General features: G+C 36.9%; 1 protein-coding gene across 5 annotated transcripts; it reads left to right on the top strand.

Moving 5' to 3' along the window:
* The first annotated feature begins 289 nt into the window (after positions 1-289).
* On the top strand, positions 290-14,694 carry LOC136851510 (uncharacterized). 5 transcript variants are annotated; one of them, XM_067125651.1, is made up of 6 exons: positions 290-420; positions 4,050-4,751; positions 5,631-5,907; positions 7,371-7,536; positions 8,994-9,161; positions 11,938-14,694. In XM_067125651.1, exons 2-6 carry the CDS (start codon positions 4,055-4,057, stop codon positions 12,052-12,054), a joined length of 1,425 nt encoding a protein of 474 aa, XP_066981752.1. In that variant the 5' UTR covers positions 290-420; positions 4,050-4,054; the 3' UTR covers positions 12,055-14,694. The 5 variants fall into 5 exon arrangements, with proteins under 5 accessions (XP_066981752.1, XP_066981753.1, XP_066981754.1 ...); XM_067125652.1 differs by lacking the exon at positions 290-420 and adding an exon at positions 479-535; XM_067125653.1 differs by lacking the exon at positions 290-420 and adding an exon at positions 887-1,047.
* The last annotated feature ends 1,144 nt before the right edge of the window (positions 14,695-15,838 follow it).

The following is a 15,838-nucleotide window of genomic DNA, read 5'->3' on the forward strand; positions in this document are numbered from 1 at the left end:
GGCAAGATATACCTAGCGATAGTATTCATAGAAAAAGAATTGGGACGAAATAAATTTGCCCTTCAAAAAACCGGCAGTGAATCCAGCATGACTGCAATGATAACCATCGCCAATATACAGTATATGAAAACGACTCGAGTGAAATGGTAAAACCCTTTAGGATGCAAAATACAGATATGCTTTCACTATACTGCATCCTCCTTCTTACACATTTTGTGTATGACACAAAAACAACCTAGCATAAGCCATGTTCTTATCAAACAAACTGTGCGATTTTTACTTTCAAAGTGAACTATCGTATCAAAGTAACGTGACTGATAAGCCGACGAAACGTTCGTGCCGATCGCCGCATTTCAACAGAACACTGCACCTTCCTTTGTTCTGCTGTAGTAGTTCCCCGGCGATCATTTCAACAGCAACGTAAGTTCTTTTCTTCTTGTTTCGAATAAGCTGCTTGACGATAATTTCAGCAGCAACTTGAGTTTATTTCCTTTTTGTTGTGATTAAGTTGCCTTGCGATCATTTCAACAGCAACGTGAGTTCTTTTTCACATTGTACGAATAAGTTGCATGACGATCTTTTCATCAGCAACTTGTCATTTTCCTCGTTGTTCTGATTAAATTGCTTGACGATAATTTCGACAGCAACTTTAGTTCACTTCCCCCCCCCGCCCTTGCTCAGAATAAGTTGCCTGACGGTCACTTCAACAACAAGTTACAAGAGTTCATTTCCAAGTTGTTCTTATTTAATTGCCTGACTATCATTTCAACAGTAACTTCAAAGAGTTCATTTTCCCGTTGTTCTGATTAAGTTGCCGGACGATCATTTCAACAGCAACTTTAGCTTATTTCCTTTTCTTCTGATTAAGTCGCTTGGCGATCTTGACGTAGACAGGGACGATTACCCCAGGTTAACAGCAACTCGAGTTCTTTTCCCAGTTGTTTTGATTAAGCGGTCATTTCAACGGCAATCTCGAGTTATTCTCCCCATTTTGCTGATTAATAATTGCTTGCCGATCCTAACGCATAGACTGGACGATTACCTCAGGTTAGCTTATGCTTGAGGCGAGACCCCAGAGGATGTGTTGTTTTGATCCGAGTCTCAGATAAGCATTGTATTGGACGAGTAAATAGACTCTGCTTCTTCGAAAATTCTGAGAGGAATTTGGTGGTAATATTATTATTATTCCGGAGTAATTGTCTAATTTTGATGGTAATTATATTGTTATATGATATTTTTGTCTAAATGCTGTCATTTTTTGTCCATAACCTTCTCAGAAGTTAAGAGTTTAAGTCTGAGCGTAGGTTTTCACAGTGAAGTATCGTAATTAGGTTTGTTGGTCAAAGTCTGAGCTGAGGTTTTTATTGTGAAGTATCGTAAAATCTGGGTTGTTGGTTTGTCCTTGATCATAATTCATCGTGCACTTTGTTTCCAAGTTTATTTCCAGCGTAACCTAGGGTAGGGTAGGGTAGCCTACGCTAGGTCAGCCCTAGGCATCGCAGTTAAGGGTAGTAGCCTATGCAGAGTAGGGAGACAGGGATAGGCTAGGTAGCCTATTGGTAATTTGAACCTACCTCCTCAAAGGGGTAGCATAGGGTAGTCCAGGTCAGGGCACGGCACCCAAAGTCAGGTCAGGAAGGTAAGTTTTGGTTGGGTCAGGGCACAATGTTCTAGGAAAGATTAAGTTAAATTTGTATTGGTTAGGTCATATAACAGTACCAGACCACATGTCTGAACGGGAATGTAGCCCTGCCGATCTCTTTTTGATATTCAGTGTTACTTGTGGATCCAGAAAGGGCGAAGCCCCTCCTAGCAAGAGTTCCTCATTGGACGGGTGGGTACCGTTCTAAGATAGTACTCTGCTGGCCCCGCGTTTGATTCTCCGACTGGCCAATGAAGAATTAGAGGAATTTATTTCTGGTGATAGAAATTCATTTCTCGCTATAATGTGGTTCGGATTCCACAATAAGCTGTAGGTCCCATTGCTAGGTAACCAATTGGTTCTTAGCCATGTGAAATAAATCTAATCTTTTGGGCCAGCCCTAGGAGAGCTGTTGATCAGCTTAGTGGTCTGGTTAAACTAAAGTATACTTAACTTTTTCCTCCTAGCATGGTCTGGGCACAGCACCCTAAATCAGGTTAGGAAGATAAGGCATGGTTAGGTCAGAACATGGCATTCTTGGAAAGGTTAGGTTTGGCCCATTTTCATGGCTGGCTTTCTCTTGCATACCCGTCTTCCTGCTCTGGGTCCAGTCCGCAGTTAATATTTGATAGGCTAGGCTAGTCTCCTGGCTTGAACTTATCTTGTCTGTCGTATGTGTATCATTGTTGCTCCATATCTTAAGTATAGCCTAGCCTGATCTTTTTTAGAATTACTGATTAGGAGGCTTCCCTATATTAATATAGCCTAGCCAAGGCTATGCTTGGTAGAGGTGCCTCTAATACTCATACTTTCCTAGCTAGATACATGACCAACATATAGTTCCCACTGGTTTCTGCCATTTTTTCCTTTTCTGTTTATCCAGCGGTTATCTAATGAGGAGCCCCAATGGGAGTGAGTATTTGGGTGGGCAAAAGCTGAAAATTAATTTAATGCATTTGTCAGAAATGTTGCAGATACATATATAAACAGTAACGCTCACTGAAACATTGAGTACTGTACTATACGGAAATACATCACACACAGTCTGTATGGGAATGTATCCAACTCAGTCTTGATTAACCTAACCTTAACTTCAGGTACCAGTCCTTACGTGACTGGATTGTCACCCCAGCCTAACTTTAAAAATTCATCACAGCCTCACCTTGCATCTACTTCATTGATAAATGTGTCTTGCTTAACTGCATTGAATTACCTTGATTGAGACCAGTGGAAAAAATTAGCCATATTCCTTTAAGCTAAGGTAAGGAATACACTGTGTGGAATGCTAACAATACAGGCATTACTGTCTTCACTAGTTAGGACCCAGTGTGCAAGGTTAGGTTGAGGTGAGTTTATTTAGTGATTTATGGCATTTTAGATAAGGTTAGGCTAGGGAGGGTCCATGTAAGGACTCAGTACTTTAGGTTAGGTCAGGATGGATCCTGGCAATTTGTGATATCTTCACATTTATGATTTTTTATTTGGTTCAGTTAACTCATTTTTATCCCACCCCCTTTTCCCATTGAGGGCCTTCATAAGTGACAGAAGCAAAAATGAGTTCTTTGCACCAACAACAGTGATCAGAGATGCATAAAACACAAGATTAGGTGCCTGAAAAATACGTAGTGTATGTATTTAATAAGATATCAAAGTATAATAATGTTATGTGTACTGAAGTATCTTGGTTACAATTCAGTCATAATCTAAGGCTAAGTCTAGCCCGTGACTGTTATGTGAAGAGCTATTTGCTAATAAAGTTCCTTAACACAGAGGCTATTGCCTACCAGTTGTGATGGTAGTGTAACCTAGTTCCATTTGGTAGGCCACACTGCTTGGTAGGTTTATAATAAGTCTACAGTGCTAACTGTTTCCCTTGCAAATGCAATCTGGCCTTTTTCTTGAATTGCAATTGATATAGGTATAGTTAATATGTTCCCCAGAAATGAACAGAACATTTTTCAGTGTTCAGTGCATGTAATGGGACCTTAACAAACTGTGTTGTAAGCTTCCATTTCTATGATACTGTACTTTATTGCCCTACAAGAACAGAATATGAGGGTGCAGTGAATACTGTAGTAAGTTACATATTTGTCATTTTGAGTGTTTCGTGACTTTTTAAGAATTGTTTAGGAAGTGTTAGCTGCTTGGAGCCCAGGTGCTAACAAGTGCTTCTGTAATCTTTGTTGGTTTTAGTTTACATGATAGGGAACTTTTTGGTGAAGTTCCCAGATTTTTTTGGCTCTTCCAAGTCCTCACTACCCATTAGATTTCATATTCAGTTTAACAAGGGCTGCCGTACATGTAAGAATTGTCAGTGTTGAGTGTACATACTTTATTAATCTTGCACAGTAATCCTGCAGTGTTGTAATTTGGCTGTCTTTTATGACTTACATGTTTTCTTTTTCAGGCTAAATGGCCATCAATACTCCCCATGGTGAGAAAGCTGTTCAGAGACCATCTACATCCAAGGATGGCGATGATACCTCTGAGGAGACTCAAAACGCTGCAAGTGGGCCCCAACATGAAACTTCCAATGATGATTTCAGGGGCAGTGGAACCATATCAAGCCTTAGTAGTCAGGAGAACTTGCCTTCAGCGCTCTCATCACCTTTTCAAGCTTCACCTCTACCCTCACCTAGTCAGCGTCACTCGTTTAACCCATCCCCATCACAGTTAGAATCTCCTTTGTCATCTCCATACCTACAGCCATCTCTGCTTTCATCGTCTTCTTCACTTCAGTCTCCTCCTGGATCACTTCCATCTCCTTATGAAAGAGGCAATAATATATCCATAGAACAACTCAATGAATTGGCTTTACAAGATAGTGAAAACAATAATGTAGATGAGAATAGTAATCAAGGCTTTGACCAGTATGCTGGAGTTGCCCATGATTATGCACCAGATCAATCTGTAAGACCCCGTGTAAGAGCACAGTATTCAAGTGGAAGAGACCAGCCAGATAGGGCCCCTATTAACATTGAAGCAAGACCACTAATGAGAAGAAGAAGCAGTAGCAGTAGTAGCTTTTCACATAGGAGGAATTTGTCCGAAGATTTAGCTTGTTCACCCACTACAAATTTTCCATATTTCGATGATGACTCAGCACAAGGTATGGATATGTATTTTTTGTGTCAGTTTTAAATGTGTATATTGAGAATATGTAACACTGTTGAAATTCTGTTAGGTATTTCAGGGGTCAAAAAATAGTAGCCATAAGCAAACAAACCATGGAAGTCGTGAGCAGTGTTTTGTGTTGCAAGCATCTGAGGATATAATAAAATTACATGATTTCTTATTAGATTATGGTCTTAACATAGGCTGTTTGTTTCAAGAGTTCATTAATATTTTTGGAAGAAGTGTAGGCTGTTTGTTTCAAGAGTTCATTAATATTTTTAAAGAAGTGTAAGTTTGTCGTATTTTTTATACAGCCTTTTTTGTAGAAAATATATCTTCCAAAACATCCGATAGAGGTAGGAATTTTGGTAATATATTGTTCTGTATCTTTTCCTGAAAGGTACCATTTTAAACCAGTACAATGCAGTACATATAATAAAAGCATTGTGATATAAGAATGGAATAATTTATGTCTTGCAAGATTGTTTTAAGCTTTTATATGATAGGAGAGATTGGCACCATTTTAACATTTTTCCCATTATGCCAAGATAAGTTTGTGACCAAAATACTGGAAAGCTGGAGCCAGATGGTCCATATTTACCCACCATTTTAAGGCATTTATAGCAGAGATGCATTAACAGCTTCTAATGTTTAGAGATGCAGATAGCTACCACTAACAAATGGTATCCTACTGTAACTTGAGAAAGAATCCAGTGGCAAGTTGATTTATAACTAGATTTTATAGTGTTCTGGTAAGAAAGTCTTTGTTTGTATACAGTGTAGATATTTTTATTGATGAAAAGTAAATTCAATATATAATATATATATATGTGTGTGTGTGTGTGCACTTTATATATGTATATATTTTTTACAGAGTATGACAGGTTACCAAGACTGCCCAACTATCAGTCAGATCGGAGAGATTCCTGGTGCAGCCCTCAGCCCTTATCCCCCAGAGAAGACCCATCATTCTTTCAGTCTGTGACAAGAATCCTGCCTTTAAACTTAAGAGGTGGTGGGTACGGACCCCAGCCACCACCACTAGATGATAATATAGAAGATGATGCTCAAGATTTATTAAGCAACTTTACTTCTGAAACTCTACTTAGAAATTGTCTTCCGAACCCCAGCACAGCCATTATACGACAAGGGTAACCTTTCCAATATGATTTTAATTACATTATTAAAACTTTATTGAGGCACACCATGTATGTGTTTTTAAGGTAAAATTAGACAAGCGTTTGCTCAAAACGAAGCTCCTACATCTGGCTTAGTTGTGACAATCTCACGTTGGAATACAGCCTGTGCAATGGTATGTCTTTAGCAGGTCAGACCCTTAGCATTGGCAGTTCAGAATTGTTTGTCTATCCTTCATATCTAATATGTTTGTGACAAGGGAAATCTGTTATGCTTCCCCCTCACCCATAGGAGGTGTTAGAGCCACCAGAGCACTGCATATTCACTGCAGGCATTCCCTTCAGTTTCTAACTGCACCCACTTTTTAGCCTTTTACTTTAACGCCATTCCTGCTGTCAACCTTCAGTCTTGCTCTCTAATCTCTGACTGTTGCTTTGTGCAGTTGTGGGGTTTTTCCCAGCTCGACCTTGAGATCAGTGTACTTCCTTTTTTTTATTTTCTGGATCTCTAAATTGCTGTCCAACTACAGTACTCCAACCTCAACTGAAGTGCCCCAGTGCTTTGCCTGACAGTTTAAATCTCAAAAAATCAAATCAGTCTTTTATCCCTCTTTCCATAATTATTGGGAAATCTGAAACAGCTCACGTGGATGTTTCTCAGACATTTATCAGGTTAGATTGTTGGAAGGAAACTACCCACCCAGTTATTAGTGGCTAGTGCAGGCTTGGCTTTCACTGGTCACAGGATAGAAAAGGTCTCAATTAATTATGTCAAGTATTTTGTACATAAATTTTCTTGGTTGGTAAAAAGCTGGCATTTGCTCAGGGAAACCATTTTTCCTATAATATTTTCACTTGTAATCTCTCTGTTATTATTACTTCCCCCCACAAGGGGATACCACCTAAATTTTCCTTTACATCACTCATTGTAAATGGTTCTGTTGGTTCTTGGTGGTGATCCTTTGGCCTCCAGCTGCACTGCTTTCTGCTTGATACATTCTATCTGAACCATTTGATATCTCCCTGTCTACTTGTCCAGTTATTACAGTGCTGCAGTCCTCCAATTTCCAGTGTTCGTTTCAAAATAAATACAGTAATTGGTGCGAGCCCTGTTAGTCTCAAATGTGTTATGCTATCATTTAATCACTTGTAATAAATAACAATGCAGTATCCACTAAGTCAGAATCTTTAACTCGGTGCCAAGTGTAAAAAATTACTTTGTGATTTTAGAGATTTTGATATAATGTATGCAGTTTTGAGTTTTACAGTTCTTTGAGGAATGTGAAGGTTGAGTTATCATCCCAAGGGTATTGCTTTTTTATGATTAAATTACCTTTACGCATTGTAAAGTTGATATTTAATCTTTACACAAGACACATTTAAGGGATTCACTATTGCATCCGTGATGCTCTCTAATCATTATTATTATATTGGAGATGGTGCATGTTATAATCTTCCATCATTTCTGTTTATTTCAGGTATCGCAATCCAGCCTTATATAGAGTTGGACAGGAACTCAGGAAATTAGCTGATGCATTTGCTGAAACAGAGGAACGCAGGAATGTTCAACGTATGGCGGAGTCTGTTCACCTGGAGAGCATCAATATGGAAAATTTTTTCCAGCTCTGCACTGAATTATTTATGGTAAAACACTTAGTTGAACCTCAAATATTCAAATTTATCATCGTAAATGAAACCTCTGACTTGTAGAATACATAAGATCCAAATTCTTACACAGTAGTTAAACACAAAAGGTGCTTTATACCGTAGATCATTACAAACAGTATAAAGTAGAATATATTGCCACAAATGTCCATGTTATGTAGTTGGCACTGGATCTTTTGTTGTAGGATAGGTGGCTTCTCATGTGAGTTTTTAAGATTTTTGACATAGTGGTGTGACTAAACTGTTTGATAATAGTAATTATTAGTGTATTGTCTTAAACCATATTCAAACTAAACTGTTTGATAATAGTAATTATTAGTGTACTGTATTGCCTTAACCCATATTCAGACTGTCATTATAAAATTTGTATTGTACAGAGAATGGCAACAGCCTTAACAAAAAGCACATTAGTGTAACAGCCCAAATTTTAACCAACTATTAGAGAGATACTAAGGTTTTTGGGTGCCCCAAAATTCCTATGTGGCAAAGCACACACACCGGTTATGAATATGGCAATTTTTTCTATTATTGTTTACTATGAATTTTTTTTTCTTAGTAGAGGTTGGTTTCAGTGTTCTTTTGAAGCTTATTGTAGTATGCTCAAAAATGGAGAAGAAACAGTGTCAAAATGACATGAAGTTTGCCAAATTATGTTTGGAGTGTGACATCTTTTGACAGAGCATCAGTCACAAATCTGAATAAATTTTTATGATTTCAAAATGACCAATTTAACAGTTTTTACAAGGTTATTTATTTTTTTCCCTTTATTATTAAAGGATCAAGGTAATATCTTAAGTCAGTAATCTTATTTGCTCACACTCAGTCTCAAGAATGTTTCCCTTCATTTATTAACTCAGATCTTGCAAATTTATCTCTTTTTATGTCTTATATTTCTTCCATTTTTTCATTAATTTGAACAACATTTTGGCCATTTTAGCAGTTTAAATTTGTTTTGAAGGAATATGTTGCTAAATCTGAATGAGAAAATTAGTACTGTTGTATCATTTTTTCATCATCCCAGTTATTAAAACTTTATGTTGGCCTTACTTACCCAAATATATCGTACAGTATTGATGTCATATTTGGAAGACGTCATCATTTATCTCAGTATTCGGTAGGACAGAATCAAAAGCAGTATGTTAGATCTTTGACCTTCCCCTTATCTTGCTGATCAATCTTATGTCTCCTCTGCTGTGTGCTGGTTTCTTTGTGTTGCTACAGAAAGTACTATTTCAGTCACTTTTTTGTTAAGGGGAGAGTTTGCCCTCCTATCAGGCAGCCTTGTAACATCCAACAAGCCATCTATTCCCTTATGTTATCACTTGGAAGTTGATGATCCTCAGATTGCTTGGCTTAGTGATTTTTTTCATTTTGCTACCAAACTTTGGAATTTTTTCTGACTTAATAATCCCTTTGTCATGTTTATCTTTTTCCAGGGAGGGATAACCCGGGAACGTATAGTTGCATTATTTACTTTTGTGGGAGATGTTGCAGTCTTTCATGTGCGGCGCCAGGGACAGCAGTTTCTTCATGTGTTAATGACGTGGTCGTGGAAGTATTTAGTAGATCACATTTGCAGATGGGTAAAGGAAGCTGGTGGCTGGGTAGGTATCTAGCTTTGTTTTAATCTCTAGTGATTTGGTTAAAGTGTCATTAAATTATCCTTAGTTCAGTTTGACAATGATAAGAGTATGTTTTATTATTCACATTTGACTTGTACTTGTGAGATTTGGATATGATCATTGTGCAATTTTTCTAAGTTCGTTTCAGATTTACAGTACAGTATTTTGGTAGCTTCTAAACCTTTGCAAGAAATCAGTGTGTTTAGGCTGCACTTTACTGTGAACTTTTACAGTGTCTCATATCATAATTAATTGTTATAGCAATAGGGTGTTTGGTATGTTTTACTGAAACACCATTGTTTTGTGGGTAGCCCAGATTGCATAATCAGATATTGTAGGTATGTAAAGTTTTACAGGTTTTTTGTTAAGAACCCGTTACTCATAGATAGCTTTATTCTGTGTGGGATGCATCCACACATGCAAACTCAAGAGATTTAAATGAAGAAAAAAGTACCAGCTGACTCCATTGTGCCATACAATGTCACTTCTAATTCTTCTCTTTCTCTGCAGAATGCAGTCATGATACTGAAACTTCCCACAGCCAATGTGGTGCTTTTATGTTTGTTGTACTGTGATATTCTTAGTTAACCATTTTATACCATTTGTTCAGTTTTATTCTCCTTTATTCACCTTAGCATGATGCACAGCATATAGTTAGTTACTCGTTTCTAGGTTATTGTGAGTCCTCCCAGTGATGTGATTTTTACATTTTTAGGTGGTGTGATTGTTTTCTCCCTCTCCTGATGTTCTGGTCACCCCCAGGAGAAACCTGCTGGTCTCATCATCTGCCTCTTCTCCAGTTTCTACCTTTATTCCTCCTGTTTGATTTTATTTTTGTGTAGCACTTGCATTACCTTTATCTTCGCTTGATGATTTCTTGGCTAGGCTCAAGGCAGTGTTTCAGTTGCCTGCCAAGGCTAGCTCCTCAATACAGGTGATGTTCTACAAATGAGTTGATTTTGGCCTTGCAGTTTACTGCTTTACCCACAGTCTTGTATACATAATCACTAAGTCATCCTGATCAATATTGTGTTTAAGCTCTTGCTCCTGTGAATTTGGACCCTTTCACGCAACTTTCTTATCTGCACCTGCTATTTTGTGTGCTCCTCTTTGTTCTTATGCTCCCATGTACTTGAGCGCCTCCTTGTACACTGCTGCTTTCGAGTAGTCAAGTACTACCATTACTGCTTCCATGTATTCAGCTGTTCCTGCTTACATGCAGTGACCCAGTGTCTTTGGTGTTCCTGGCCTCAGTTAACCCACCTGCTCATTCACCTTTCTCTGCACCTTGCTGCTAACACTTGCCATATCATTGTACTCTACAATGGTCTTATCTACATTGGTCTTCTTGGCTGCTTCTGTTGTGGCTTGAGTTGACGACCTCTTTGCCAGCTTTAGCCTCAGTGCTCCCACCAACAGGGTATGTCAAACAGTTTCTCTCTCTCTCTCTCTGTTATCAAAGGTTATTGCTTGACTTATCTCTAGTCTTTTTCCAGGATGGTTTAGGTTTGGAAAACAACAGGAACATTTCCAACCTCTTTTGTCACTTTGGCAGCTTTGCTCCTCAAACATCTGTTAAACCTTCAGGTCGGAACTTTACTTTTACAGGCCCATGTAAGATGTCTTGTATTTTAACTGACTAAAGGGTGCTCCTCACTGTCCTAACTTCCTGTAAACTTGTGAGTGAGCTCCATGCCCATTCAGTGTCTCACTCAAGCCTGTTTATCCCAGAGTGTACAGACAAACCTTACTCTCCCAGCAAGAACCACTCACTTTTTTCCTCTACTATCCTTGCTTTGCGAGATTGGTATTCCACATCAGGTGAGAGCCTTCAAGTCATATCTCGCATGAAATGGAATCCTTTTGAACTAGTCTGTTCTTGAACACGATTCATCTAATTTGTCCTGTTTCCAGGAATCATACTTTTTACTGGCTATGGTGGGTCATTTCGTAGCCTTATGTGGATGTTTGTCGTGAGGACCTTTTAAATACAATTTGTAGCTCTCGGCTGTTCTTAAATTTTACTTTCGTGATCTTATTCATAAATCCCTTGATGCTTATATCTGCTGGGACCTGTTGATACGATATGGGTGGGTGAAGGGAGCATGTGCTTTCAGGTTGGAGGGATCACGGTATTCATCCTCATCCTTTTCATGACTTCATCCCTCATCTTGACACAAATAGAGGCATACGTCTGAAATACTAGCCTTTAAGCCTTTTGTTCTTGGTGAGTGTACAGTATGTTGTACTGTCGTGGGCTGTTTCTTTCATTACAGATCCATTACCCATGATTTCAGACTCCATCATGTGACTTGGGGCTTATCTGCTAAGTCTTTCTTCTTACATTGTGATTCAAGCAACTTATGATTAATGAATTCATAATAATAAATGTTTTTATAATAAGACACGCATTTATACAAACCCATTAATCATAGTTTCCTGTGCTCTCTTCCCTTTCCCTCATCTACAGATGGGAGACTGCATATAAGAATTGGGTAGTGACACCTTACAGCATGACTGAATTGACTTGTTCATGCACAGTGGGGTTTCGTTGAGTTGTTGAGTCTGGGTGCATTTCACATAGAATAAGGCTAATTATGATATGTGGGTTTGTTTAAAGATTTGTAGTATTATTAGATCTGTTGTATACAATAGGTTATATGGAAAATTTAATTTCCTTAAAGGATTCAAGTAATTTTTAAATTTTGAACCTCATAGGAAACTGTTTTAAAGGAATTTTTCCACTTCTCCAAAACAGGGCGCAGTATTGAGCAGAGGGGCGAACGCACTTTATACAACTGCTGTTTTTGTCTTTTGTCTTATTGGAACAGTTGCTGCTGGTGTGTATATTGTTAAAACCTTGAAAGACTGGTAACAGAAAATTATTATAGGAGTTATAATGAATTGTTTTCATGTGTTCACCACCATTATTGTTAACGGGAGTTTTTCATTGTCATCATCATCAACATTTATTCTCTGTAAATATTTTTGTATGGTTTCGTATTAAGTTTGGAAACTAACTTAAGTTAAAAGTAATGTATAGTCTTTAATTTTTGACATTAGATTAAGAGGTATTTATTTGCAATTACGTTTGGCTTATGAATTTTTGCTACAAAATTTGATTTTTGTGAAAATGTGCCGATTCAGTTCATTTTGGCTGAAAAGATTATAGTGAATGATTTGAGCATGAGCTCAGTATCTTTAGTTGAGAAATCAAGCGTTGTACATACAGAAAAAAAGATGGTAGTGATAAAAAAAAGTTTTCAGATTGAAAGACATTTTTGTATGATTGTTTTAATTAAGGTGTTTCCTGTACAGTCTTTGGGAAGGTGATAGTTTTAGAAATGGTTTTGGCTGTTTGTTTTTCACAGTACTTTAAAGAGTGTACAGACTTAAGAGATAACCTAGCATTGGCCATCTGGAACTTTGTCATATATTTGTTTTATTAATCAAGACATTTGTCAGTTTTAGGGTTAGTTTAATATATAATTATGTATTCACATTATATTAAAAACATTTTAGTCTACTGTAACAAGCTAAGAGTTTGACTAAAAAAATTATTCATCATTTTCAGTACACGTACAAAATTTCTAATGTTTAATTTAACTCTATAGATGTTCCAATGTGTGGGTTTCCCAAGTTAAAGTATAGAAATGTCAGATCATTGATTGCTCACTAGTTTTTATTTGACCATGTAGATAGGTATTCAATACAGTATGTATGGTAAGATATTCGTCACAAAAGACATATTTAATAACTTGTACAGTACCATAAAATGAAGAAATCTCTTGTGACGTTTTGACTGTAATTTAATGGGTTGTGATTGCATCATCTTTGTTCCTTTATAATTTCTGCATCATTATCATTAACTATCACTTCGAGAATCATTATGCAAAATTTTATCCGTTAAAACCTGCTCATTTTCAGACAGCACAGCACTAGACATGCACAGGTTTTTGTTAATTAAAAGCACAAATAACACGCATAAAAATTGGCACTGCGTCTTTGTCATCAGTTATTGTTTCATTTGTTGTTTGTTAATATATGTAATGGAAATGTATTTAACCTGTTTGAAGTAAGGTACTGGGGATACAATTGCCAACCCTTGATATCGTGAGCCATAATTATAATTTTGATGTACTTGGACTGTATGAAAGGTGGAATTGGGACTTTTGACAAGTCTGGTTTTGTAAGGTATTTAAAAGCTTTGTAGTTTGCATCGTCTGTCTACAGAGCATTATGTTGAAATAAAACAGCAGTGGTAGTGTTTCGACTCGGTGTAGTTAAACTACTTAATAATAATAGTAATAATTCGTGTTAAGTACAAGAGGGCAATTGGTAAATGTTTCTTTAGCCAATTTATGCTATCAGGATGTGGTCAGGCCATCCGTACACTATGTATGACATTAATCTCAAAAAAAAAAATAAAAAATTTGATAATTACATTTCCATTAGATAGCACAATTTATATGTCAGTTGCCAATAGGAAGTTTCGCTTTTATGACAATTTATGTAGTAAGACATTTGAAGGGAAGAATTACACTGATCTGATTTCACACTGGTGTCACTAGATTTTCAGATGACTTTGGACAGGTGTTTTCCTCTCCGCAGCTGGTGCTGAAAGGTTGCAGTTTAATACTGCTACCTTAAGTAACATGCCCTACCTGTTCCCATTTTGCTATGAGAATAGTGTCATGTGCATCAGCATCTGCAGGTCTTAAAGAAATGTGCCTTTTATTGATTGCTTTTCATTTCTTTGATTGCTTTAGAATTAACATGGAAGTTCTACAAGTGCCGAGAGTTAAAATTTTGACTTGGTGGTCCAGTTATACTACTTAATATGCTTTTCCTTACCTCATTGCTTCTGTGGAGCGTTATTGACTTTCCAGTACAGTTGAGTAACTCAGTGCTTAATAAAAGGGGTCTCCTAAGTGCACTGTATTTTTATATGAAGAAAAAAAAATATATAATTTGCTTATCTAAATTGTTAGGCAAGAAATTTTTACATTCTTTGTAAGTGTAGGGTTAAAGATTACAGGAAGAAAACATTTTGCATTAGTAGGATTATGAATTTTAAAATCTATAATTTACAGTATTTCATTGTTGTTTTAGATGTTTACATACATATTTTTTGTAGTGGTGCAAATGTTCATTGATGCTCAATGTTGATTGTATCTAGGCAAAACATTTTGCTTGTAAAATATATTAGGATAGTTTTCTTTATAAATGTTTTATTTTTTCAGTTCGTTTAGTGTAACACTGCAGTGATTGACTGTCCATGAGCAGTGCAAGTTGTTGTGCATTTGTATTCAAAATTGTTCAGAATTCAGGACTGCAGGCAGCTAGGAATTTTTTTGTCCCATTCGTTGGTGCAATGTAATTGCTAAACATTTTGTAATTGTGTAAAAGTTAGGCAATTTTTTTTTTTAATGCAGCACACTTTACTGCCATTTATCATAAAATTTTGTCCATATGTTCTTCTGATACGGAAAGAAAATAAAATTATTTGTACAACTTTGTGAATATCATTAACTTTAGTTTTCATTTTTGTTTGGTATCATACATTAGAACAAATAGGCAAAATTCTCTAACTTGGTTCATTGCTAATCAGGGTTACAGATTGTTATGACTGGCAAGTGATGCCTGGCTTCACACATTTGGATCTCATCTTTGCTCACTGTAGAACATTTACCCGAAAACATCTACTCTTAAGCAGGCAAAGTATCACTTCCAGGGGATTAACATTTCAGCTAAATCTTTAAAATACTGGCAACACAAACAGACAATAATTATGGTTCAGTATGTTTTTACAATTGGGAGATAAAAAGCTGTGTGGATGAACATGTATATTTTCTCATTGTCATTTGGGAATGAATGTGGTGATCAACCATGTTTTTACATCGTTTACAACGTGGCATGTTTCCCATATAACCTAGCCACTCATTCTGTTACTCCTTACGTGAGACAAAGCTGTACATAGATATCCTAATTTGTGCCAAACATTGTAATTAGTAGGTTTAGTGGCAGCAGCTGGATCCTGAAAACAATTATCCAAACCAATTTTCTTGATGCCTGTAGAGGCCCTATAACAACTGCACTTAAGCTAATGTGCCAAAGGCCACGAGTTGAACGAAGTCTAGATTGTATTACAAACTGGATACAAGCTACTACATTTCCTCCTGCTGCATTAGAGGCCACAAATAGTAGTTATACTACAGCCCAAACTGAAACTTGAACATTACTTCACAAAACTGAGTAACAATTTTCTGTGTACGTAAACCATCCGAATTACAATTTCGTTACTTTCTAGCTACCTCCATCACAACCAGTTGTCTCCAAATATCACAAGCTACCTTGCAAATTTCCACAACCCAAAGATTTGTCTACTGAATCACAGATATATATCACATGAATCTACTATAAAAATCTTTTCCCCAAATATCTGCAACATATTTTAACCATACACTCATGCATAAGTAGCTATTCCCAGCATTCTCTACAGCCAAACTTCACAGCACATACAATAACATTTTAAAGAGACCAGTCACAATTCATATGCTGTAGTAATAACAGCCATCACCTCTCTTACTATACAAATGTGAAATTCTCCTCAAGCAATAGCGTTCTAAATCCATACTATACCAAAGATGGGTGCATTT

This window comes from Macrobrachium rosenbergii, chromosome 23 (assembly GCF_040412425.1).
Source record: "Macrobrachium rosenbergii isolate ZJJX-2024 chromosome 23, ASM4041242v1, whole genome shotgun sequence".
In the NCBI taxonomy this organism is placed as follows: Eukaryota; Metazoa; Arthropoda; class Malacostraca; order Decapoda; family Palaemonidae; genus Macrobrachium; species Macrobrachium rosenbergii.

Coding starts and splice junctions, on each gene's coding strand:
- LOC136851510 (XM_067125651.1), top strand. CDS start 4,055: ATGGCCATCAATACTCCCCATGGTGAGAAAGCTGTTCAGAGACCATCT. Junction 4,752..5,630: donor CGATGATGACTCAGCACAAG/GTATGGATATGT, acceptor TATTTTTTACAG/AGTATGACAGGTTACCAAGA. Junction 5,908..7,370: donor ACAGCCATTATACGACAAGG/GTAACCTTTCCA, acceptor TGTTTATTTCAG/GTATCGCAATCCAGCCTTAT.